The sequence below is a fragment of the Eleginops maclovinus genome, chromosome 13 (assembly GCF_036324505.1).
Source record: "Eleginops maclovinus isolate JMC-PN-2008 ecotype Puerto Natales chromosome 13, JC_Emac_rtc_rv5, whole genome shotgun sequence".
Classification (NCBI taxonomy): Eukaryota; Metazoa; Chordata; class Actinopteri; order Perciformes; family Eleginopidae; genus Eleginops; species Eleginops maclovinus.
In genome coordinates, this window is record NC_086361.1 from 23,749,764 (window position 1) to 23,775,956 (window position 26,193).

Here is a 26,193-nt window from a genome sequence, read left to right on the forward strand (position 1 = left end):
AAAAGCCCTCTTACTTACATCAGCAATCCACTATGAGCTCGGCAACCCTTAAACACCTCAATTAACCCCAAAGTTGAATAAGAAACACAATCTAAACAGTGTAGAACCTCCTCACAATGCCATAAAATACACAAAGAACCACAACTACCACAAGAACTCCAATACCCCTTTCCAACCAAGCTGTTCCAGGGCCAGTTTTGGAGCCAGTGCCCGATTGGGAACCAGTTATCCACCTCTAGAGGCCCTTTATGGACCCTCGAGAAACCCAGAACTTCTTGAATGACAGCTAGCCACGACAGAATCGACTATAACAGCCACATAAACCGGGCTCCCTTTAAGCCTTCAGCGTCTGAGGTGCCAAGTTGGCAGCTCTCGGCCCAGAGACTGAGGAGCTCTGTGTTCCTGATGAAGCTGATGCGACGTGTTCGGGCAGAGCGGCGTCTGAGAGGAAGCTCTGCTCAGTGGGGGAAAGGCTATAACGTCAAACCACCCTCACAGAGAGCACATCAGGGTTTGAGTTCATCACAAAGAGACGGTCATGGCTAAAGTTCAGAGGGACACTGATAAAAAGCACAGGAAGTCCCTGAACTCATCACCAGGAGGCAGATCAGTGCTGCTACCTGCTGGACACAGACCTCGGTCTTAAAAACACCCGAAAACCCTTCATTTGTAACTTCAAAAGATCAGTTATAGTTGTCTGTGTGCACTTCAAATGAGAATATGGACATTTGTGGTATCTAGTAGACAAGAAATCCACATGTTTCACTACTTAAAACTAAGAATAAACAATTAGACATGGGCACCATCAAATCAAAACGTCAGAACAACTCCAATCAAACTAAGAGACAGAAACACACTTTACTCCTTAATTCTGAAAGTTATTTTTTGAGCAACTGCCAAATAATTCACAGTTTGCTTTCTTTGTTCCTAGTAAATGGATTGATTTCATAAAGCAATGTTGTAGTCTTTGTGACAACTCAAAACACCACAGCATTTACCCGTTCACTGGGGAGTAGTTAACCCTCGCAGAGCACAAACATCTACTGTGTTTTTAGTATGCGTACTGTCCGGTCTGAACAGGGTTATCCTGGTTTGAACTCCCACCCTGCACTTCATATTCCTCCTGCTGCTAGCACACCTGAAATTCCCTTTGAGGATCAATAAAGCTTTATCTTATCTGAGAGTTAGTATACAGAGTGGAATGAGGACACAGCTGTGGTTCTGACCAATAAAAAAGGGAAAATCTCAAAAACAGGTTTTTAAAAAAAAATAAACTTAGCTCCTCTAGATCTGACCTCAACCCTTTCTGACCTCTCCAGGAGTGTCGTCTCTGAGCCAGGGCTGCTCTCCAAATATCTGTGTTGGACCTCACTTATCTCTCCAGCCTGAATAGAAGCTAGCGAGTCTGCTGGGAAACCTGAAACCAGAGCAGTGGAGAGCGTTACAGAAACACAGTGATGAACAACTTGCTGTCCAACAACAACATAAGGTCACAGGTGTTTTTTCCCCATCACAGTTTTTATTATGTGACTTTAAAACAACAACACAGGACATTAAAAATGCAGATGCAGAACACAGACAGTGCTAAACGTGGCGTGAAGAAGCTGCAGTTACTGAGCAACAACACCTCCACATGCTGCCCCTGGAAATACTCAGTTGGAAAAGAATCTGCACGAGAAGTGGAAAATAAATTCACGTAAAAACACTTCAGGAGCAGTTTCTTGAACGTCGTTACACTCAGCGTGAGTGAAGTCGGGATTAAAATGTTAGGCGTCCAACAGAAAGGCTACGGTAAACTAAAGCAGGGCCGATACAAAAGGAAATAAAAACAAAAGTAAGAAAACGTTACACATGTTCAGAGAGAAACACTGCAGTTCATGGTTATACAATTTACATCACAGGAGCTGGAAGAGGACTGGGAGGAAGTTAAATGCGATACCTAAATAATAAGTGAACCGAAAGATACATTTATATATATTTATATAAAAAATAACAGTGCCTGAGGTGAGCTGCAGACGGGCCGAGCTCTTCGTTTGGTTTTTGGCATTAAAATGGACGCAGCGTCCAACATTCCCAAAGGAGGAGGAGGAGGAGGAGGAGAGGAAAGACAGACTTCCTGCTCGTCATGATGAAGGTTTCTATGAGTATACTGGTTTGTGTGAATGCACACTGATGGATAAAAGGATAATATGGAGGAGGGAGTCGAGGGAAGGCAGAGCATGATTGGGTAGATTCAGAGTCCGGGCGACACTGCCCCCTGCTGGCTTCTCTTGATTATCACAGTAACGTGGCGATTGACAGAAGCTCTCAGGGCGGGGCGGGCTGGAAATAATAAAACACGGGAAGGGTCAGGAAGGTCCTCCGGAGGGGTTAGAATATCTTCTTCTTTTTGTTCTTTTCCAAGGTCCTGCAAACACAAGAGGACAGAGGAGTGGTCAGACAGTAATCAGCTGTGGTCTGGTTCTTCATGGGGTTCATTTGGAACACTGTTCAACATGTTAAACACACTTTAATTTGTAGCTTGGTTTGATCTTCTCTTTTGAAGTGCAATGCCGTGTTTACATGCTGCTGTGACGAAAACATTTCCCAAATTGACATCAATAAAGTAAATCTTATCTTGAGCAGTGTTCTACCTTTATCAGGGTTCTTACAGCTTTTCCAAAAAGAAATTAAAGCTCCTTTCAAGCAGCTTACGGCTGTGGGAAATACAGATTTATATTGCATACCTTGACTCAAATTATTATTTCACTACCTCACATTAAATCAGATGTTCTTTATGTAAAACAACCGAAGTTGTGTTTCGCAATAGCATTCTACAGAAGGATGACACATTCTTTGGACTTCTTCCTTTTTAATCTAAAAAGCATCTATTCAGTCAGACAGCAATTTATTAGAAAAGTAAAGCAATAACAATTTCATGCACTTTTCAAACCTTGAAAACACCACATTACATTTCAAGCCTTTTCAAGGACTTCCAGCACCTGTACAAACCCTGCTTTATCCATAAACACCGTGCTAGTAAGAGGAATTTATTTATGTCCTACATTTCTTTAAAGTATATAAAGGTGCTGCTTTAAATTAGAGTCCTGGCGGAGGCAAGTTTTAGCACCAGGTGAAGAAGTGCTTCGGGATAAAACCCAATATAAGACTCATTAGAATAATAGAGCATAAATAAATGAATGTACACATGATGATTTAAGGATACACTCCTAACATTTATCTCCGTTATGCTTTACCTGGAGGCGTCTAGCTTCTGCTGCTCCAGGATCCTCTGCTGAGCCTCCCAGCTGTTCTTCTCCTCCTCGTGCTGCCGGCGTTTCTCCTCCAGCTCTCGGTGCTGCAACTCCAGGTTCTTTTTCATCTGCTCGTGACGCCTCTGGAGCTGCGGAGACACAGACGGGCAGGAGGTTAACCAGGCCTTCATAAAGGAACTCATACAACTCTCATGAGTGTGTTCACCCTCCTTTGTTTGCAACACATACATCTGTTTACAGTTCACAGAGCGGTGCTTTTAACTGGTACAATGGGATTAGTCCTCACATCAGACAGGAGGTGCTGGCTCATTTCAGGGGTTTGGTGGGGTTTAAGGACTCATTCCTGCACCAATCTATGTGCATCTTACTGCACGACATGTCACTTGCACAACTTTCCTATTTCTTTAAATGTTTAAATTATGTTGCATTTTCTGGTTTACCTCGGCCTCAGAGTCTCGGAGCTTCATCAGCTTCTCCTTCACCTTCATCTCGAACACCTGCTCCATCTCCTGCTCCATCTTCTTCATCTTGGACACGTGATCCCGCCGCTCCTCCTCCATCTGGGCCAGAGGACTCCTGCAGACACAAGGCAGGGTTTAATACTCCACTCTGCAGAATCATGCTCTCCCTACAGTCTCAAAGAGGCCTTTCTGACTGCAGGGTGAAGAAGAGGAGGTGCTTTCCTTCCCTGGAAGCCCGGCCGGCCTCCAGCGAGGGGGGGAAAGGTGACAGGGTTCATCAGGAGAACAGGTGTTATGAGGGAATCAACCTCCTTCTCCTGCTGAACAACACTCTCTGCAGACAGACTGGAGGTCCTGAGTGTCTGATTGGTTAGTATGGAGGAGGAAGCAAAAGCATTTCTACAGTGTTATGGAACATAAATTTGCCTCTTAGCAACTTAGCCAATTAGATCTTGCAGAGCATTTACTATTAGCTTTAAGCTAGCTGTTAGCATGGTTCTACGCAACGTGACAAAGCATCAAAATTACCATCAGCCTTATTCTGTGTTTGATGCAGATATAGAATATATGAGCGCACCGGCCACTTTATCAGGTACAGCTGTTACTGTGGCCTCCCTATCGAGCAGGTGAACAGGAGTACCTGATGCAGAGGCCAGTGAGTGTGTACATTGTGAGTTTTGCGTTGTCTTTTTCCTGAGTAGTGTCAGCTCATTCTTGTGTTTGGTATGGTTAGTTTTTGCCTGAACTAAAATACAAATAAACGAGATGAGTCACAGTTTTTGCTCTTGCATTACGTTAACGAGTTGATTGTACTTAGCTTAATTGATTCCATTAGTTTGTTGAAATGTCCGTATTTTCTTCAGGCAAGTTTCTTCAAGTGGAATTATTATAGCTGCCAGGAATGCATAAATACGTATTTCTATTATATTTACATTTTATTCCTTAAATTTATATGAATATCTTTTTTTACACTTATTTTCTATGTTTTTATAAACATTTTTATCCAATTTGTTTTGTATTAATTGTTGAGAAAATTGAGCAACGGGCTCAAAACCCAATTTCCCTGGTATAAATAGAGTAGTAGACTCTGATTGCGCCCAAAATAATAGAAAATCTGAAGATGAATTACTCAGTGTTGTTTAGAAGTCAGTGATTAGAAGCAGAATTGAAGCTTCAGATGTTAGCAAATGAAACTGCAAAGCAAGGAGCTGATTTCAGATCAGATTACAAACAGGATCAATGCACTAAAGTCCATGATGGTTAACATCTCAGAGCAATGCAGGTGGAAAGAAAGAATGAATGAGGGGATGAAAGCTGGTCACAGAGAGGAGTTTGAAGAAGTCACTTACATGCCATCAGATGTCTCAGGCCTAGAAACAAACACACAGACTCTTAGCATGCTGCCGTGAACGTGCATCAGCAGCCGGTGGATTAGAGCTCAGTTAGTACAGATTAAACACACTGCTGCTCAGTTAGAGTGTGTGTGTGTGCGTGTGTGTGTGTGTGATGTTAGTGCTGCTTCAGTGACAGCTTACACACTTTAATCTGTGGCTGTGTGTCTGCAGACTGCGACCTGTGAACTGTTGAGTCTGCTCGCACACAGCAGCTACATTATCCCACTATCTGATATTATTAGAGCCTGTTAATATCGCTAACAGGGGAAAAAGAAACCAAACAAGGAATCCAATGGGCACAGAAACACGTGTCATAAACATCAGAAGATATATCAATAATCAGGTCTTTGTCTAAACGGGGTGTAAAATGTTAGAGTGACGCCTGAAAACAATATCTCTGTTTGTTTACTGAGTCCAGAAATATGGAGATGGGGTCAGATGTCTGGTCAGACGGCAGAGACAGCTTACGGAGAATAAACAGGGGATGGATGTCCGGTGGGTCTGCGGGGGACGAGTGGCAGGCAGCAGGCTGACACTGAGACTGAGATTTCTGATCCTTTCTTTTACTCTCCTTTTTCTGGAGAGGAAGTAAAGAAACCGGAGCTCTGGATCTATTTGTTGTTGGAGGTGCAATATATGACTCAGCAGCTTTAAGACACTGTTATTTTAATGAAGGATTTACACGGATAAGTGGGCGGGGCTTAATTTAGACAGGAAGTTACGTTAGCGTATGCGAGTCCAAGCCAACGACACCTCCAACGGTCGTGGATTTCTGCCTGCAGCTTTAATAGTTGTTATGGTGATATTATTATTTATTATGGTCAGCTGATGAACGTACTTGGTGAGCTGTCCCTTGTTCTTGTTGTTGTCTACGCCGTTGTACGTGACCGCAGCGAGCTTCCTGCTGCGGTAATTCTCGTAGTGCACGTTGTTCGTCACGTCCTTCAGGTCCTGCATGTTTGTCCTGGAAAAAAACAAAACATTTACATTTGAGAGACCGTTTTGTGATGCAATACTGTAATTTCGGTGTTATTACACACGTTTCTCACCTGATGAGCATATTTCTGAGGATTGTGAAGTCGCAGTGCTCTCCGTTCTCCACTGTGACGGACAGAGAGCAGATCAAACACATTAACATGGATCACAAACACAGTGATAACCACTTCATTTATATTTTGGTTTATCAGTTAGAGGGGAGAGGGGAGAGAGAGAAACACTTCAACCAAATGATGCAGCATGACATTAAATAGATAAAATATCAGTTAGTTCAGCCATTAGTATTTTGGGATAAATATACGTTTTAAACTCGTATATTTTTCAGTGAGCCTTTTGTTATGTACAATCTGATCGGCCACTTCAAGAATTGTTTTATTGGAGATGTTTTCCTGATTTGAGTTAAGTTTTAATCTTCTTTTATTTATTTAAAGAAATACTTCTCCTACAGTAGATTGATAACTTGATGTTCTTTGATCATTATGTCTTTGTGCAGCACATTGTAGCCTTAACGTTCCCTGAATAACCTCTATTCATTTTAACACGGAGAGCTGCAGTGAGGACGCACCAGCAGGGGGCGTCCTCTGCCCCAGTGAGTGTCTCTCCTGCAGTAAACCTCCCACAGTCCTCTCTGGGGTGGGGAGGCTGCATATCTTCTCAGGGACCTTCCCTCCCCCCCCCCTCTCTCTCCATATTTGTGCTGACTCGGATTTTTGGTATTCCAGAATCACTCCCAACCGACGAACCGGTTCGTAGTAAAACTCCCACAGTCCTCCAGCAGGCTGCTCTCATTTTTACTCTGGGGCCAAAGACTTATTCATTTATCTTTACCACACCAACAGAGAACCTTAAAGCATGGAGAGGACTCTTTAAAGTAGAGACACTACATACTGATATACACCTGAACATCAGCAGGAGAGGACTCTTTAAAGTAGAGACTCTACATACTGATATACACCTGAACATCAGCAGGAGAGGACTCTTTAAAGGAGAGACACTACATACTGATATACACCTGAACATCAGCAGGAGAGGACTCTTTAAAGTAGAGACTCTACATACTGATATACACCTGAACATCAGCAGGAGAGGACTCTTTAAAGTAGAGACGCTACATACTGATATACACCTGAACATCAGCAGGAGAGGACTCTTTAAAGTAGAGACTCTACATACTGATATACACCTGAACATCAGCAGGAGAGGACTCTTTAAAGTAGAGACTCTACATACTGATATACACCAGAACATCAGCAGGAGAGGACTCTTTAAAGTAGAGACTCTACATACTGATATACACCTGAACATCAGCAGGAGAGGACTCTTTAAAGTAGAGACTCTACATACTGATATACACCTGATCATCAGCAGGAGAGGACTCTTTAAAGTAGAGACTCTACATACTGATATACACCTGAACATCAGCAGGAGAGGACTCTTTAAAGTAGAGACTCTACATACTGATATACACCTGAACATCAGCAGGAGAGGACTCTTTAAAGTAGAGACTCTACATACTGATATACACCAGAACATCAGCAGGAGAGGACTCTTTAAAGTAGAGACTCTACATACTGATATACACCTGAACATCAGCAGGAGAGGACTCTTTAAAGTAGAGACTCTACATACTGATATACACCTGAACATCAGCAGGAGAGGACTCTTTAAAGTAGAGACTCTACATACTGATATACACCTGAACATCAGCAGGAGAGGACTCTTTAAAGTAGAGACTCTACATACTGATATACACCTGATCATCAGCAGGAGAGGACTCTTTAAAGTAGAGACCCTACATACTGATATACACCTGAACATCAGCAGGAGAGGACTCTTTAAAGTAGAGACTCTACATACTGATATACACCTGAACATCAGCAGGAGAGGACTCTTTAAAGTAGAGACAGTACATACTGATATACACCTGAACATCAGCAGGAGAGGACTCTTTAAAGTAGAGACACTACATACTGATATACACCTGAACATCAGCAGGAGAGGACTCTTTAAAGTAGAGACACTACATACTGATATACACCTGAACATCAGCAGGAGAGGACTCTTTAAAGTAGAGACTCTACATACTGATATACACCTGAACATCAGCAGGAGAGGACTCTTTAAAGTAGAGACTCTACATACTGATATACACCTCAACATCAGCAGGAGAGGACTCTTTAAAGTAGAGACTCTACATACTGATATACACCTGAACATCAGCAGGAGAGGACTCTTTAAAGTAGAGACTCTACATACTGATATACACCTGAACATCAGCAGGAGAGGACTCTTTAAAGTAGAGACAGTACATACTGATATACACCTGAACATCAGCAGGAGAGGACTCTTTAAAGTAGAGACACTACATACTGATATACACCTGAACATCAGCAGGAGAGGACTCTTTAAAGTAGAGACACTACATACTGATATACACCTGAACATCAGCAGGAGAGGACTCTTTAAAGTAGAGACTCTACATACTGATATACACCTGAACATCAGCAGGAGAGGACTCTTTAAAGTAGAGTCACTAACTGAGCGCTGGCTCTGAATGTCTCACCACACTGTGACACAGACTTCCTGTGTGAGGTCAAACTCAGCTCTCATATCCTGTGCTGCAGAAAACAAGCCCTTAGCTTCGCAGCGGCGCTTCACTTCACACTGTGATGATATCTCTTTTAAATCATCAGCATTGCTGGAGTTTCACTGTTAGTAGAACAGAAGAAAACTGATGAGGCCAGTGTGCCGAAAACATGACTAAAGAACACTAAAGGGATGGTTTGGATCTAGGGTATTAAGCCACATGTATGTTTGTGTTGTTGTGTCACATCTGTACGAAACCTTTAAAAACAACTAAATAAATGTAATGATTAAGGCTCCTGTACTCTCAGAGGTTTAAGGATGTTTTTGTCAGTGGAGTCTGGTGGATTCAAAGAGTGCATAGTCTCAGAGCTCCTGCAGGTACAGAACATGTTGAACATCCCTTTAACTGGTGCTGCGTTTATCATCAGACACTCATCAGACATTTAGGAGTTAAACTCAGGACACAGACATGTATTACGGCCCCCTGTGAGTAATCTGATAATCTCCTACTGAAGTTTCAGACTGCGTGTGTAATGTGAGGCCACAATGTGTGAAATGACTTACAACTTACGTGCGTTATTGGAAATTTTTACTTTGAAATATAGACTTTCTTTTCCAATTTTATTTAAAATGGATCAGTTGTCACAAAGCCAATTTCTTCCAGGGAATAAATACAGTTTTGTGATTCTGATATTAGCGGCACATGGTGTTACCACTCTGCAAACAATCTACACATGCTGCTGCTCAATAATCCAATTAACAGTGGAAATATTGGTGTGTGGTGTGTGTGTGTGTGTGTGTGTGTGTGTGTGTGTGTGTGTGTGTGTGTGTCTGTGTGTCTGTGTGTCTGTGTGTCCTCCACCCTCTTACCTTCAGCCACCCCCCAGGGATACTGCCTGCCGCGCACTCTCTTCCCGTTGACCTCGATGATGGTGTTGCTGCCAACGACCGCCAGAGGTAAACGATCCTGCAGGGATGAAGAGGAGGATGAGGAAGAGGGGTGACAACTGTTGCTCACACACACCGGCTAAAAATCCACCGACATGCACAGAGTGTGTATGTACGGTATAACACACCTTGATCCTCCTGACCATCTTCATCTCCTCCTCATCGTCCGTCTCCGGGAACTCGTAGATTTTGATTTTGTGCTCCTGGATTTCTTTCATGATCTGCAGAGAGGAAACGGGGTGAGATGGAAAATCAGATGAGGGGCGATAAAGAGGAACGTCGATGGTCCCAGCCGAGAGGAATCAATAGACAGGCTGTTTTTAGACCGGCTTCTGCTCAAGGTGAACTGACACGTGTTCAGCCTCAACCATCAGTCTCCATGCTGTTTACATGGTGATCACCTTACCTTAATTATGTCCCTCTAAACAAGTCAACGGCTCAAAGCCTGCAGACATAAATCGAGGCACCAGGTACCTTAAATCTGCAGGCTTTAGAGGAAATGTTATTTTAAATGCAACTGTAATAAATTAACACTACAGAATGTCTTTAACCCTCAGAAGGTATATACTTCTGCAGGTTGTCTGGCACACCTTCCTTTCTGTGGGTCGTTACCAATGTGGTCTTCTGTGTTTTTCATCAGGGCTGAACGATTAATTGCATTTGCGATAATATCGCGATATGACAAAACGAGACTTTCCAACCGCAAAGGCTGCGATTTGACTGGTCACGTGACACGGGAGCCGAGCGAAGCCGAGCAGGCAGGGAAAGAAGTCAACGCTGCGCTTGAACCTGTTGCACAATGGCCTCAGGCTCGTCAGAAGAGTGCACGGCTGGAAGTTTGGTACCAAAGAGGGGCGGCACGTCAGTTGTGTGGAATTATTTTGGCTTTAAAAAGAAAGATGCTGCGCAACGTCAGGTACTGTGCAGAACGGGCCTCGCTACTGTTGCTACCTCACGAGGTTCACGATTGTAATCACCACTGATTTATTCCTTGTGTTTGTCGAAAAATACATGAGAAGAGGACCTTGAAAAAATAATCGCATATTAAATCGCAATTGCAATTTTGAGGAAAAAAATCAGATCAGAATTAGATTATTTTCCAAAATCGTTCAGCCCTATTTTTCATTTCAGTAGTCTGCTGTGTTTCTAAATCTATCAAACGGGGACATGGATATACTTCATCTGCACTACTTATAGCAACATAACCTGCACTTCTCATGTATCCTCTGTTTCATTTTGCACAATTAGTTTTGTTTTATGTCTTATTTTGTCTTGAGTCCTATTTATAATATGTTGCATTGTTGGAGGAGCTCGGGACCTAAGATTTTCATTGCATAACTGCACTGTAGCTGCGGTGCATCGGACAATGAAACCCCTGAACCGCTTCCTTTCAAACACTAAAATATTGAGTATTCTTCTCAACTGTATACATTGTGTTTTACTCTCTAATGCTGGTCTATTCCTATTTCTATTTTGAGATTTTTATATATTTTTAGAATTGTTTGTTTCTACTTTTAATTTCTAATTATTTGCAATGACTTGTTTTGTTTTATGCTGCAACGCAAAGAAGTCCCAGTCTTATATGTGAGTTCATGCAGATTCGTGACCTCGAACGTAAACTTTAAAAACTTTGTACCCAGTGTGTGGGAGAGGTAAAGTAAAAGAGCTGATGTTTTTTACACTTTATACTTACCGATTAACAGTTCAGACAATTTAACACACACAGTTGTTTGGACAACAGATGGAAATTAGCATAGCAGCTAACTCTGGCTTACTTACAGCAATTTGTCTGTTAATCAATGAGCACTGTCCCTACCACACACACACACACACACACACACACACATACACACACACACACACACACACCTGGTGTTTGAACTGTTGGCACTCCTCAGGAGTCATTGTGTCGGCCTTGGCGATGAGAGGGATGATATTGACCTTCTCGTGTAATCGCTTCATGAATTCAATGTCGAGGGGCTTCAGTCTGAGGGGGGAGAGAGACGGCTACAGGTTAAAGAGCAAAACCTCTCTGAGATTAAAGAAACTCAAGTGTTCTCTGCTATTAATTAAACAATCGATTATTTTCTGAGGTTAGTAAGTCTTAAATGTGCTCGACAAAAAGTAAAGGAGCCACAAGAACCACTGGGACCACTGGGACCACTGGGATCGCTGGGACCACTGGGACCGCTGGGACCACTGGGACCACTGGATTTATTGTGGCGTGACGGTTTGTTTAACCTGAAAGCTGTGAGTTCTTTTCCTCTGAATGATGACCGGATGATTCTTATAAAAGGATGATTCTGAGCTCAATCACGAGTGTTTCCTTACTCCTAAATCTGATTGAAGTATAATTTGATTAGGCGATCCAGTGCAGGAACATTACAGGACAAAGTGCAGCCTCTGATGTCAACAGTTTGATCCAGATTTGCAAAGACAAGTTTTCCATTGATCAATTTGTGAAAATAGCCTGAACAAATTCCTTGGTTTGTACTATTAAAGTGGTCAGTTTCTTTTGATTTATTTTGTATCTTTACTTTCCTCTACGTCTTCGCTTTGCGGTCACCACATGGTAGTTAATTATCTAATTTAGCGATGATGTAATGTATGTTTTTTGGTGGGATGTCCCAGCAGTATTCCTGTGGAGCGTACCCGTGTCCGGAGGGAGCGATGAAGTAGAGGCAGCACTGCACTCTGCTGTCGGGCATCTGCCGTCTGTTGACGCGCGACTCAGCGTTCAGGTAGTCTTCAAACTTACTGTCGATGTAGTCGATGACCGGCTGCCAGCTGAGGAAACACATCAGAGTCAGGTAAAGGGAAACATCTTCAGTACATTATAGAGAGGGAAACGATCCAGGGACGCAGGAGCTCACCAGTTACTGTTGTCCACGGCGTCTCCAAAGCCGGGCGTGTCCACGATGGTGAGCAGGAGGTGAACTCCGCCCTCCTTCACCAGCACCTTAGACTGCTCCACCTGCAGACACACAGCAGAGGATTGAAAATAAACACAAACATACTGTGTTTACACAGTGCAAACCAGAGAGCATGCATAAAAAACATTCATCTGTGAAAGGAGGAGAGGATTTCTGTGGCCATTCCTCTCCCGTCTGTTTCACATTGCTGCATGAGTGCAAGAAGAAAAACATTTCTGTAAAACCACAAATAATAAATAAAAATGTCCAAAGCTGGCAGACTGAAACAGCATCATGAGGTTTTCAGTCTGCAGCATGTGATAGTTCCTGACAAGTATTACTTTATAACTATTTATTCACAAGGGTCGGTTGCTTTTCTACCAGTAAGCAGACAACCATGGGTATTCAGTTAATAGCTGACCAACAGCACCAAACCAGTCTAATGGTTTCAGCTTATGAATAGTGTTTGCACATGAAGACATATTAAAGGTCCTATTGTGGTGCTCTGCTGTAGTGTTTATAAGGTTTTCTGTGCATGTAAATGGTCTGCAAAGGCTAACACCCCTCCAGAGGGAGTTTCTCTCCCACACAAACCCATGCAAACCAATTAATCACAGCAGGCCACAAGTATTTAGCATCCTCTAAACATGCAGCCTCAGGTCTGTGCGGAGCGTTGGACAGATGAAGACGAAGTGAACAGAGCCGCCTCAGAGAGATCCGAGGGTCCGGGCTTTGATAAGCATCTGTCGGGTCGAGACGGGACTCGTGATCAGCAGAGGAACTCTGATTTAATCAGCAGATCTGAACGCTGCAGAGCTCTCAGACTGAGGGTGAGTGATGGGAAGCAGTTTGTCCGAGGTCAAGCGAAGGCCACACAGCTGTCCACACACAAACATTCACACTCCTGAAATATGCACCATGTATACGCTTTGATTTCAGTCCAACTTCGTGTATATCATCCTGGAGCGGAGGATTGCTGACACAGATTATTAGTTCTGAGAGGCGTTAGTGTGGAGTTTTAGAGGAGTTAGAGAGCCACATTTGAGCTTAACCTCAGTTTAAACGAGCTGAGAGCGTACACTTAGAGCACCACAGGCTGAAGGGCTCAACTCTCTCTGCACCGCAGGACGGCTTCACAGCAGAACCGGCTCCTCACAACAACAAGGAAACTCAAACATGGACAACAAGTTAAAAAACAAGGAGACAGAAGAGCAGTTTTCAGGATAGACGCTGGGGCAGAGAGTACGGTTATTTAACTCAGTGATTGAATATTGATGGATTAGTATTTGGGGTTTTTAACAGTCTCAGAATCACCACACTACAGAACAAATTCATGGAATAAGGACGTAATTAATAGTAATCTATTCATGTTTCTCAATCAGACAAATCACTGAGCTATCATCGACATAACAACGTCCTAAAGCTGTTAAATACCTTATGGAATTCAGGTTCTGATAATGTTAGTCATTCCAGCTATGATTTTCCTGCAAGGATACGCTGACATGCAATAAACAGTCCTGTTCAGCTGAGGGATCCTTCTCTTCCTCCAGCTCCTCCTGTTCACACTGCTGAGCTGCAGGGTTGCTGTCTTTTAGTCATCCTAATTCATCACACAGACAACATTTCCCAGCAAAGCTTTTATAGCAGACCCTTAGCCCTTTGACCCCCCTCCCACTATTACCAGCATCAGTCATGTCCTGATATCCATCACCATCTGGCTGTTTGGATCTGACCTCTGACCTCCGGAGCTGCTACTTGCAGGCTTGGCTGACTAGGTGTGCACGGACTAACACTGTTTTAAAGACCTCCTGAATTCATTACAAACTAAATAAACATTATGATCTATACAAACCGAAAGCTCGTGCAGGGTATGTGACTTCATGTCCCCACCGCTAAGCTAAAGGCGGCTCATGTTGGGCTGTAAAGGAACTACAGCACGGTCGTTCCTGCACCTCTCTATACTTTCAGTGTTTGCAATGATGCTAAATAACAAACTCTGTGTCAAATGAAAGAAGTTCTGAGTGGACAGCTATAAATAATCCCAGTGTCTCCTGAAAACATGCTGAGTCATGCTACAGACATGCTGCCCACAGACAGTGATCTCATGGAGGAACAACAACCGTACCACAGAGGGACCGTCAGGAATGTGAAACCTTCAGCTTTACATCACAACTGCACGCTTATTTGTGTAATTTACTATGACGGTAGTGTGGGAAAACAACCACATGTGATGCATTCTGTCTGAGGATGTCACAAGAGCTACACTTCAGCACCAAGTCCTGCAAGAACTCTGCAAATATGGAAGTCTTTAAAGTTCCTGCGGGGTTTGGGCCTGCACTGAATTCAATATGTATGTGCTTCTCTTTAAGGGTCAGTGTCACTAATCTAACAGCTGTAAATCCAATCAGTGTTCAGATTGTGAATCCAAAGGAAGAGAAACTCAGTGTGTTCAGAAAGAGAGAGTATCCTTAAAATGAAACATGTCCTATCAGAGGATCTTGTTATGTTAATCTCTGAACACTGTATCAGGGGTGAGTGTGTGATGTAAACAGGGAGGAGGCATGTCTGAGCAGGAGGCACATCTCTGGATCATCACCAGCTGATCTGTCTGACACACACACACACACACGCACCTCTTTATTGATCAGTTATTATTATAGAACAATCAGGACTCCTCTGGGTTCACAGCGTTATTTGGCAGGCAGTTGAAAGAAAGAGGCCACAAATATTTCAGATGCAATTAGTTTGTGGTTTCTGGAGAGAGAGAGAGAGAGAGAGAGAGGAGGGGGGGGGATCTGCTCTGCTATCGTTTGAGTCCCATCGAGGATCAACGACAGGCAACTAGCAACACAACAAGCGAGGAAACAGGTGATGCAACAGGTAACGTGCTAATTGCAATTTATTCTTTGTATAACACTATCATATATACTTAAATAAACAAATGTACAACAAGTTGTGTGGTGTGTGTGTGTGTGTGTGGTGGTGTGTGGTGTTGTGTGTTGTGTGTGTGTGTTTTGTGTGTGTGTGCAGACAGCTCTCAGTGTGTTGCCAGGGATTAGGAGATTTAGAGTAAAGCAGTAGATCAGAGGGAACAGGTGAAGGGAGGATTCTCAGCATGCAGCTACTGTACACACCTACACACACACAAGTCACACACACAGTCTCACACACACACACACACACACAGGAGTGTGTGCTCGTTCACACAGCAGTCTCAGCTTTCACTTCAAAAGGCTGTGCAGGGAAGCAGCTGTGACTCTATTTGAGGAAGGAGCCAAACCCTGAACCCTCAAACCGAAACACTGAGGGTTCAGAGACTCCAGAAAGCAGAGAGCTGCTTTCCCACCGTCAGGTCTACAGACGAGCTGCAGAAATATCCCAGCCTACAAATCTTATCCTACAGGAATATTAAAACATTTTTTTCTAGAACTGTTGGTAAATTGAAAAATCAACATCATTTTACTGAAAAGCTGCCTTTGAAACTTTGAAAAGACACTTAGAAAAAGATAAATCTAAGACAATCTCAGGTCTTATAGCGAGACAATAATCAACCAAAGATACCGTACATTTCAGCTCACAAAAACTTAAAGAAGTCATGATTTTGAAACATCATAACTAAAGTTTCCTTTGGCTTCACTAGTGGCAGTCCATTAGCTGTAATTTCAGTTTCATAAAGCTTTTAATGAGGCAAACAAGAGACCTGTTCATCAACCCCATCTGACCTTGATAAACGTGCTGGGTGACTGACATAATTGGCCCAATCAACACGCCGCATTGCTTTTGATGCTTGAGGTGTGGTCATAACTGGTGCTACTGGCTTCAAACCTGTCCATATCTAACGATAAAGGTCAGCGAAACTACGCTTTCCAGCAGCGCTTTGAGATAAAAACTGGATACCAAATAAATCTGTAGAAGACACAGGAGGCGTATTTGTTTTTAAAGAAGCTCCTTGTACTGGAATGGGGGGAGGGGCAGTTGACTGTACGCTGAGGCGCGTGCCTGGTTTTATCAACACAGGAAGTCGTCTGATTGTTTGAGGTTTATGCAGTACACAGTTTAATGGACCTGTGTGATAACGACCATCATTCACACAGGAAGTGCAATCAAGCACCGTTTGATAAGATTGCTGTTTGTGTTTGGTTCGTTAGGGACGTCATACAGTGTTCAATTCAGAATAAACTAAATAACTCAGACAAACCATCAATTGAGCTTCATCTGCCAAAAATCTGAGGTGAATTAATGCAAAAACTCTATTAAAAAAGCATCTTAATGGAGGGAAGTGTTACATCTGGGTTAAACGTAATAATCCAATTTTGTTGCCTAATTTGATATTGGGACACATCCGCGCCTTTGGCAAACAATCCCTCTTGTTGTTGCAGCAGTCGAACCGGTTTCTGTGTCCAAGGCAAACACATGGGTGGAACAGATGAAACACGATGTCATTCACAAAGTATTCAAAAGATTCACCTCCAGCTCAGAGACGCTCAACAGCAAGGTGAGGCAGACTCAGGATCCGACACCTTTACTGTTTGAGTGAAGCCGCCTTTAGCTTAGCGGTGGAGACGTGAAGTCATGTGACCGTGCTGCAGTTCCTTTATAGCCCAACATTAGCCTCCTTTAGCTTAGCGGTGGTGACGTGAAGTCATGTGACGGTGCTGTAGTTCCTTTATAGCCCAACATTAGCCTCCTTTAGCTTAGCGGTGGTGACGTGAAGTCATGTGACCGTGCTGCAGTTCCTTTACAGCCCAACATTAGCCTCCTTTAGCTTAGCGGTGGAGACGTGAAGTCATGCGACCGTGCTGCAGTTCCTTTACAGCCCAACATTAGCCGCCTTTAGCTTAGCGGTGGAGACGTGAAGTCATGTGACCGTGCTGTTTCCTTTATAGCCCAACATTAGCCTCCTTTAGCTTAGCGGTGGTGACGTGAAGTCATGTGACCGTGCTGTAGTTCCTTTACAGCCCAACATTAGCCGCCTTTAGCTTAGCGGTGGAGACGTGAAGTCATGTGACCGTGCTGCAGTTCCTTTACAGCCCAACATTAGCCGCCTTTAGCTTAGCGGTGGTGACGTGAAGTCATGTGACCGTGCTGTAGTTCCTTTATAGCCCAACATTAGCCTCCTTTAGCTTAGCGGTGGTGACCTGAAGTCATGTGACCGTGCTGTAGTTCCTTTACAGCCCAACATTAGCCGCCTTTAGCTTAGCGGTGGAGACGTGAAGTCATGTGACCGTGCTGTAGTTCCTCTATAGCCCAACATTAGCCGCCTTTAGCTTAGCGGTGGAGACGTGAAGTCATGTGACCGTGCTGTAGTTCCTCTATAGCCCAACATTAGCCGCCTTTAGCTTAGCGGTGGAGACGTGAAGTCATGTGACCGTGCTGTAGTTCCTTTATAGCCCAACATTAGCCTCCTTTAGCTTAGCGGTGGTGACTTAACGTTAGCTTTTTATTTCAGAAATCATAAAGTGGTGTTAATATGTGGGGATTATCCTGCTGAACCAACATAAACATTTGTTTGACAAAGACATTATTTTCTGACATATCCAAAACCACATAGAGAAATCCCACTGGATCAGGGAGATGCTGCCTTCAGGGTCCAGCTGAGAAATACCACATCCCTGCACAACACTAGAGACAAAAAAAAGTATTGGAACTTAATAAAATAAAGGTGGACTGGAGTTCATTTTACCTGAACAGTTTTCTTGATTCTGTGTGAAGGGCCCGGGTATTCAGGGGAGTAAAGGTCTGTCAGAAACAGCGAGTTGATGAGCGTCGACTTCCCCAGCCCAGATTCCCCTGAAAAACAAACAAAGTGTGTGAGAGTTACTCCACAGATGCATTTCACACATTACTTGTTTTCTAATCTTTGTTCTCAGACTGAAGCACACTATGACACAACCTCCAGATGTTTATCAGCACATTCAATAGGTTTTTCAGAACAGGAAAGGGTTGCGTTTAACCTCCTTTTCTTTTTCAAACAGGCAGGGGTTAACAGGAGACTAGGGAAGAGACAGACGGGGTGGAAGTTCTGTCCTCCCAAATTCTTTTCCTGTCTGCATTTCAGGAATCTAATCAGGGAATCATGGGAAGGGAGGAGAGGGGAAAGAAGATTTAAACTGCAGCAGTCATCAAGAATTTCCACTGGAACAAAGGAGGAGAAACAGAAATCAAAGCATGGATTCCTTCCCATTGTACTCGGAGAAATCTGAGGAGACATCAGACAGCTGACACTTCATTTTCACTTCATAAAAGAGCTTAATCTTCTCATACAGATCTTTATTCTGGTAGAAACTTTGATCTTTTCAGATACAGCTCGTTTTCAAACCATATTTTGCTTTCTGTTATTCATTTCAACTCCAGGATTATTTAACCCTACGGCTCTATTTCCTATCACATACAGCCATGCATTTGAAATGCCTGGAAAAGTCTTAATATTGACAGCAGCGTGAGGACGAGCGCATTGAGTATTACGTGCTAACGTTTGTAACTGAATGGAAAGCATCTGTCCATATTTTTGCTCTTGTGTTTTTGGCAAAGCTAAAAACACAGAAGAGCAGAAGAAAAAATTCAAGAATCTCTGATGTGATTTGCTGCTTTCATATTACTGATAGTGTATATTTTGAGGTTGAGGACTGTTAGTCATACAAAACAAGCATTTTTGACAGTCAAGAAGTCTTGAAAAGCCCCAAATAGTGTGTCTTTTTGAGCTGTAATAACCACAAAAATGCCAGTGAGAACCTGGAGGGACTTCCTGATGTAATCCAACCCTATGAGCAGAGTGGCTGTTCGGATCGGGGTGAGCGCAGGGCAACAAGGAGCTGCAGAACAAAAGCTTCAGTGTGCAGGAGAGAGGCGTTCGTACGGCGGTCTGTTCCTGCAGCCAGACAGCGGCTGCTGACCTTTACTAGTCGCCAACATCTCATCCAAGAGATGAAGAAACGGCCTCACAAAAGGATCCTTCACTCCACACACTCTCACAGTCATAAATGTTTTCCTAAGAGGGCAGAGGCACATTTATCTTGTGAGCCGGACAGAAATGTTGCAGAAATTATCTGTGATGAAACATGCTGTAAACATTTCTGCAAGGCTGAAAGGGAACGGAGAGTTTTGAAGGGGGAGGCTGAGGGTTTCTCTGCAAACTGTGGGTGAAATGCATGTGATAAAAACGTCACATTGAATTAGGGAAGATGACAGGAGCAGCAGGAGGGACCAGATCCAGGTCCCAGAGCTCTGGTTTCATGATACATATCAGAACCAGAGTTATGAGGTTGGTGGTGGAGATGCCGATCATGGTTGGTCAGAGCTGTGGCTGCATGTTTGGATGGGACGGGGTCAAAAATCTGCCAAAAAGCTAAACCATTCCCCAGAAATGTGATCAGATGATGATTGGCTTTGACTGAATGAAAGATGTTCACCTCCCCTGCTGTGAGGCGAAGACTGAACCAACATATGAAATCAAACCCTTTACCCACAACTTAACACTGCTTGATGATATCCAGCCGTCCCTGTGAGTCATAAAACATGCTTTAATAGAAACTCAGATTTGCACCACTGACTTAATAATTAACCGTAGTTTTTATTTCATTTCAGGCCGCTGATCTGAGAGTTTCCAGTGGTGGGAAACTGAAGGTGCAGAAACATGGCCTGCTCCACCGCTCTGCCTCCTTTTCTCAGTTTTTCCATTACAGCTGGGTTTTCCAGTTAGGTCATTTTGACACAATCCTACCTTTGAAAAGCTGTGTAGCCTGCCATGCCCTTATACTCAGTTAAGTGTACGATGACGCACCAAAAAGCTTTATCACAAGGTTTGAAACTAAAGCTAATGATTTAATTCATTGATATTTAGGTGGCCTTATTTTATAAGAGCAGAGTCATTACAATTAGCTTTTATACAGTGGCCATCAAACGAGCAACAACATCCCAAATCACTTCCATCAGGAGAATCACACCGCTTCAGAAACGATCCCGATATAAAAAGTTCCAAAACTCATGAAGAAACATCTGCAGCAGCTCTTCAACACATGCAGCATCTAGAGAACATTCAGCAGAGGAAACATGAGCAGTTTACTAAAAGCTGCAGAAACCAAACGCTGCAAGAAGCTCCAACACAACGGAGACCAGGGGACACTAAAGAGAGACACACACAGCTGGACACCAGGGGACACTAAAGAGAGACGCACACAGCTGGAGACCAGGGGACACTAAAGAGAGACGCACACAGCTGGAGACCAGGGGACACTAAAGAGAGACGCACACAGCTGGAGACCAGGGGACACTAAAGAGAGACGCACGCAGCTGGAGAACAGGGGACACTAAAGAGAGACGCACATAGCTGGAGACCAGGGGACACTAAAGAGAGACGCACACAGCTGGAGACCAGGGGACACTAAAGAGAGACGCACACAGCTGGAGACCAGGGGACACTAAAGAGAGACGCACACAGCTGGAGACCAGGGGACACTAAAGAGAGACGCACACAGCTGGAGACCAGGGGACACTAAAGAGAGACGCACACAGCTGGAGACCAGGGGACACTAAAGAGAGACGCACACAGCTGGAGACCAGGGGACACTAAAGAGAGACGCACGCAGCTGGAGAACAGGGGACACTAAAGAGAGACGCACATAGCTGGAGACCAGGGGACACTAAAGAGAGACGCACACAGCTGGAGACCAGGGGACACTAAAGAGAGACGCACGCAGCTGGAGAACAGGGGACACTAAAGAGAGACGCACATAGCTGGAGACCAGGGGACACTAAAGAGAGACGCACACAGCTGGAGACCAGGGGACACTAAAGAGAGACGCACACAGCTGGAGACCAGGGGACACTAAAGAGAGACGCACACAGCTGGAGACCAGGGGACACTAAAGAGAGACGCACACAGCTGGAGACCAGGGGACACTAAAGAGAGACGCACACAGCTGGAGACCAGGGGATCATACAGCTGTCTCTGTTGTTGCTCTCCTGAAATGTTTTCTGGTCTTATTCTAACGATGTGATCACATGACTCCTTCTGATGTCACTGCAGATATTTGACCCCTGGTTATTGGTCATGTTGATGACAGGCCCAAAAAATTGTTGCAGACAGAAAAATAACATTTGGGGACAAAAGGAGAAAAAAACAAATTGATTAAAAAACACATTAAAAAAAGAATCGACAATAAAAAGGTTGACACAAAAAAGTCTGGTCAGCTACGTTAGCGAGCTAGCTTAGATCTGCAGTGACATCACAAGGAGTCATGTGATCCCATTGTTAGAATAAGACCAGAAAACATTTCAGGTGAGTTTCCAGCAACAGGGTTTAATGCTGAATTACAGTTTAAAAAGGTTTACATGATTGCTATGTGGGACTTTTGCATCACTTAGCACAAATGCAGCGTGTCTTTTCAACAGATTGGCTGAATTCTCGTTGTTATTACACAGCTTCATTAAAATCCTCCGTGCCAGCATATTGCAAATAAAGAATCCACTCATGTCATTACGGCAGGCATCTCGACTGCAGCAGCAGAGGAAGAGCGGCCCGCCGAGTCTCGCTCTGCAGCCAGCACACTTCCTTTAAAGGAAATTTCCAGCAGCTGTGTAAACCACGGGGGTTTATTCAATGGCACTTAGCGCTGCATTCGAGAGGCTGCTGCAGGGGAAGCAGGCAGAGCTCGCGTTAGCTTCATTCATTCGATCCAAAACACCGGGCTCATAACGTGCAGGTGAAATGAAAAATGGTTTGTGGAAAAAGGGAAATTCTGAAAGTTGGAAAGCAGTCATCTTCTCTCCACCGCTCTGTGTTTATGAATGGGACTTTCCCCCCCTGAGACAGTCAACGTTTAACAAGTCTGGAGCTTTTCATATATCTGTTGGCAGAGCCATCATTTTCCTGCAGTCAGATTTCGTCTCCTTCTCCTAAAAGCTTGTCTTGTTTATGCGAGCGGGATTCTTTCCAAGAGGGATAAAACAGAGCCGTTTCACCTCTCTGTCAAACCAACACAATGAGCTCCGGCTGCAGGGGCCGACATCAAGGTCACTTCCTGCCAATGTGCAAATCACTGGCAAATATTGACTCTGTCCAGCAAATGGCTCTGGCCCACTTTCACTCATCCACTAACAATCGCTTTCCACCCCACTACTAGAAGTCCTTCCTCACTGTTTTAGGTCTCTGCACAATGCAATCCATGTTTGTCCAAAATGCATCCCTTTATCCTCTAAAGCTATCAGACGTGTGTATGGAATTGTCAAAATTGGCATACAAGTTATTGAGTCATGGCCAAAAAATAAAGAAAATCCCAAAAGGCATTCCTGAGATTTCAAGAGAACCAATGGGTCAAAACATCTAAATATTTTCAAATAAAGACACAAAATTAACTTTACTCTTGAATGCAGGGGGAGCCAAATAAGAATTGCCTTCAAGGATTTGTTGTAATGAATCTAAAGTCAACGAAAATAAAGATTAAAAAACAACGGAGGTCAGCTACCTATAATGCTGCATTGGACTATAGAACACTCCAACACATTGTACCTGATAGGCTAAGGGGCGGGACATCTCTAAGCAGGTGGACCAATCACAACAGAGCCGACTGGCTAACCAATCAGAGCAGACTGGGCTCTGGTTTCAGACAGAGGGTGAGAAGAGGTGCTCAGCACAGGAAGTGTGAGAAACACAAAGAGCTCTCTGAACATTAAAGCATGGAGACATGTCCCAGGAGAGACTCTACATACTGATGTGTCCTCTTTAATGAGCATTTATGACAAAGAAATGCTAGAATATTAAAAAATCAAATTAAAAAAGCTGAAGTTTGGCATTCCTGCTTAAATACGACCGAATGACTCCACATAGCTGCTATGTAAATGCTCTCAGTGCATTTAGAAAGAACATAGATTGATTAGGTTGCAAGACTGTGCATTTGGGCCTCAGAAAGGGTCCCAGAGTGCCCTTTTTACTTTAAGCTATGTGATTGGAGGGCACTGGGATGGGAGGGCACTGGGAGTGTGTAGTTGTGTAAGTGGTATACGCCCATTATTTAAAAAAGTCTCATACTTTCCTGAGGGTGTGCGCTGGCTGGTTTCATGTGAAATGTCTCTTTAATGATGTAATGTCTAATACAGTAAGCCTTAAAATAACAGGAAAACATGTCAACTGTCTGAAAAATGCGTCCACTTTATCCCATCCCTTTCCAGAACCGCTGCGTCTGCAAACGTGTTCTTAACACCGCAATACATTAAAGCAAAGCACACATTATCCGACACTTCGTCTACTCCTGCAGGACAACACACACTGTGCAGATTACCCTTTCTAATTATACGCTGCACACCAAATTACTGCATAACAGCCTTTTCCTGAGGGAGCAGCAGGGGGAAACTCCACAGAATGAGGTAAGAGGAGGTCATCGAATGGAAGTTGGAATTTCTAAGTGTGTATTTATACATTTGAACATGGATATACACTGTATGTGTGTATGAATGTATATCAACCCTTAATGAAATATTATTTGAAGGCATTAGGAGGTCATATCTTATTCCCCTCTGCACACCTTGAAATGTTCTGTTCATATTTGATATAAAACATGAGTTTTTACTCTGATTTTAGTGCCCACTTTATTAGACATTACATCATTTAAATGACATGTCATATGAAGCCAGGATGCTGTCACACTCCCAGGAAAGAATGAACACGTCAGGAATGAAGACTTTTTGTTGTCTTTATAATGGGCGTCTTCCACTTACACAACTGGTACACTCCCTATGCCCTCCCATCACAACTTAAACAAAATAAACTCTGCTAAAGATAAAAGACTGATTTTTTTGTGGCTGTTTAAGAGATGATTTAGATAGTAGATCAGGTGTGTTATTTGAAAAAAAGCCCCAGGAGGATTTCAAATATCTTAAGTACATAAGCTGGGCGTCAAGCAGGAAATGTTCTGATATTTAACAAGGAACCCTGATTATAACCCAGTTTATATGCGTGTATATCCATAACCCTGCAGGTAGGTATGCACTGAAAGCCAGGCGACAGGAAATGACATCACACAGGCATGCAGAGCTGCTTCCTGCTCAAGTGGCTCTGCTGTGACAGAGAGAGGAAGGGCTGATGGGTCACCTCCCTTCAATCAGCTGCTCTGGCTTTAGCTGCATGAATGGAATGACAGGAAGCCTCCTCCTCCTCCTCCTCCCACCACACACACACACACACACACACAGCAGAAAAAGGCTGCCTGTACAGCTGCATGGCACACATTTGTTTTAAATACAGTTCCCCAGTTTCATGTGCAGTGTATCCAGCTCTAACAGCTGCTATCGCTCTCTGCTCAAACAGTTCTGTGAAACTCAATGCCACACACACACACACACACACACACACACACACACACACACACACACACACACACACACACACACACACACACACACACACACACACACACACACACACACACACACACACACACACACACACACACACACACACACACACACACACACACACACACACACACACACACACAATGAAGAAACTGTAGCCTCTGTCGGTGTGTGTGTTCTCATGTTTAAATAACGGATTACTCACCAACAACCATGAGGGTGAACTCGAAGCCCCGCTTCACGGACTTTCTGTAAACCTGGTTGGGAAGATTTGCGAAGCCCACGTAGCCCTCCAGGTTCTTCGGTTGCTGGGGGGAAAAAACATAATGAGATTAAACTGGAAAATAAGGACAGACGGTGGTTTGCTTCGTTAGCTATAATGTCAGCAAGAACTTTTAAAGACTAGTGGTGTGAAAAAACACAGTTCAATAAAGACTAACTTTAAGTGCATACGGTGCAAAAAGGGGTTTATTATCCAACAGACGTCGAAAACAAACACAAAGATCAAATGTTTCTTGTTTATGGGATGAAGTTTGAGCCGTTTTTTTCAGCTGACATCCGCTCAGAAAGGTGGTGAAATGTGGTTCAAAAGTCAAACTACTGCCTCCAGGAAGAGGGGAATTTCACACTCCAGTTTATATTAGTAAGCATCATGGAGACAGTTTCTCTTGAGAGTTTGATGGAGTGTTTTTATGTAAAAAATATGTGATTTCAAAATGTTTCAAATTCTTTGTAGGGCTTAAATTTCAATTATTTAAAAATATAACAGACGTTACACAGCACATTCAAATCAACCTATTTGTTGAAATTCGAGAAAAAAACTCACAGAAAAATGTAATCCATGGACATCTGGTGATGAGGGACATTTCTATTTGACTTTGTACAAACTATGAAGGCACTACAGCTATTACATATGATAATTCATAAGTAAGTTACTTACTGCTGTGTTGGAGAGCAGTCCAGATTTCATGTTGACATAAAAAGTGAGATGGGGAGACAGCGGTTGAAGGAGGCAGGTCGATGAGACGGGAACAGAAAGGGAGACAAGAGAAATACATTAGTTAAATTAAATATTTTAGAGAGAGAATATCGATCCAGCTCTTTGAGTCTGGAGAAGAGGTCTGTGTTGGACATAAACCCAGGAGAAAGAAGGGGTTTTGTAAATGTTTCAGCAACGGTAGAAGATAAGTCATTCAGGGATTTGTTGTCATTGTTTTCTGCACAGACAGAAGTTGACGGAAGAAACGCTGGTGTTACACCACGACCAACTTTATCAGAGAGGATGAATACACAT

General features: G+C 43.4%; 1 protein-coding gene across 3 annotated transcripts; it reads right to left on the reverse strand.

The window, feature by feature from the left end:
• Window positions 1-1,485: 1,485 nt before the first annotated feature.
• On the reverse strand, window positions 1,486-25,884 carry septin7a (septin 7a). 3 transcript variants are annotated; one of them, XM_063898928.1, is made up of 14 exons: window positions 25,840-25,884; window positions 25,105-25,207; window positions 18,235-18,341; window positions 12,513-12,613; window positions 12,292-12,426; window positions 11,509-11,626; window positions 9,768-9,860; window positions 9,562-9,658; window positions 6,159-6,210; window positions 5,948-6,073; window positions 5,065-5,085; window positions 3,695-3,830; window positions 3,237-3,382; window positions 1,486-2,407 (listed from the first exon to the last, which is right to left on the reverse strand). In XM_063898928.1, exons 1-14 carry the CDS (start codon window positions 25,867-25,869, stop codon window positions 2,371-2,373), a joined length of 1,302 nt encoding a protein of 433 aa, XP_063754998.1. In that variant the 5' UTR covers window positions 25,870-25,884; the 3' UTR covers window positions 1,486-2,370. The 3 variants fall into 3 exon arrangements, with proteins under 3 accessions (XP_063754998.1, XP_063755000.1, XP_063754999.1); XM_063898930.1 differs by lacking the exon at window positions 25,840-25,884 and adding an exon at window positions 25,340-25,373; XM_063898929.1 differs by lacking the exon at window positions 5,065-5,085.
• Window positions 25,885-26,193: the final 309 nt, after the last annotated feature.

What these genes read in the sequence shown, in the direction of transcription:
- septin7a (XM_063898928.1), bottom strand. Translation starts at nt 25,869, where the DNA reads ATGAAATCTGGACTGCTCTCCAACACAGCA. An exon ending in GTTCACCCTCATGGTTGTTG is followed by an intron (nt 18,342 to 25,104) that starts GTGAGTAATCCG and finishes TTTGTTTTTCAG; the next exon opens with GGGAATCTGGGCTGGGGAAG. An exon ending in GAATCAAGAAAACTGTTCAG is followed by an intron (nt 12,614 to 18,234) that starts GTAAAATGAACT and finishes GTGTGTCTGCAG; the next exon opens with GTGGAGCAGTCTAAGGTGCT.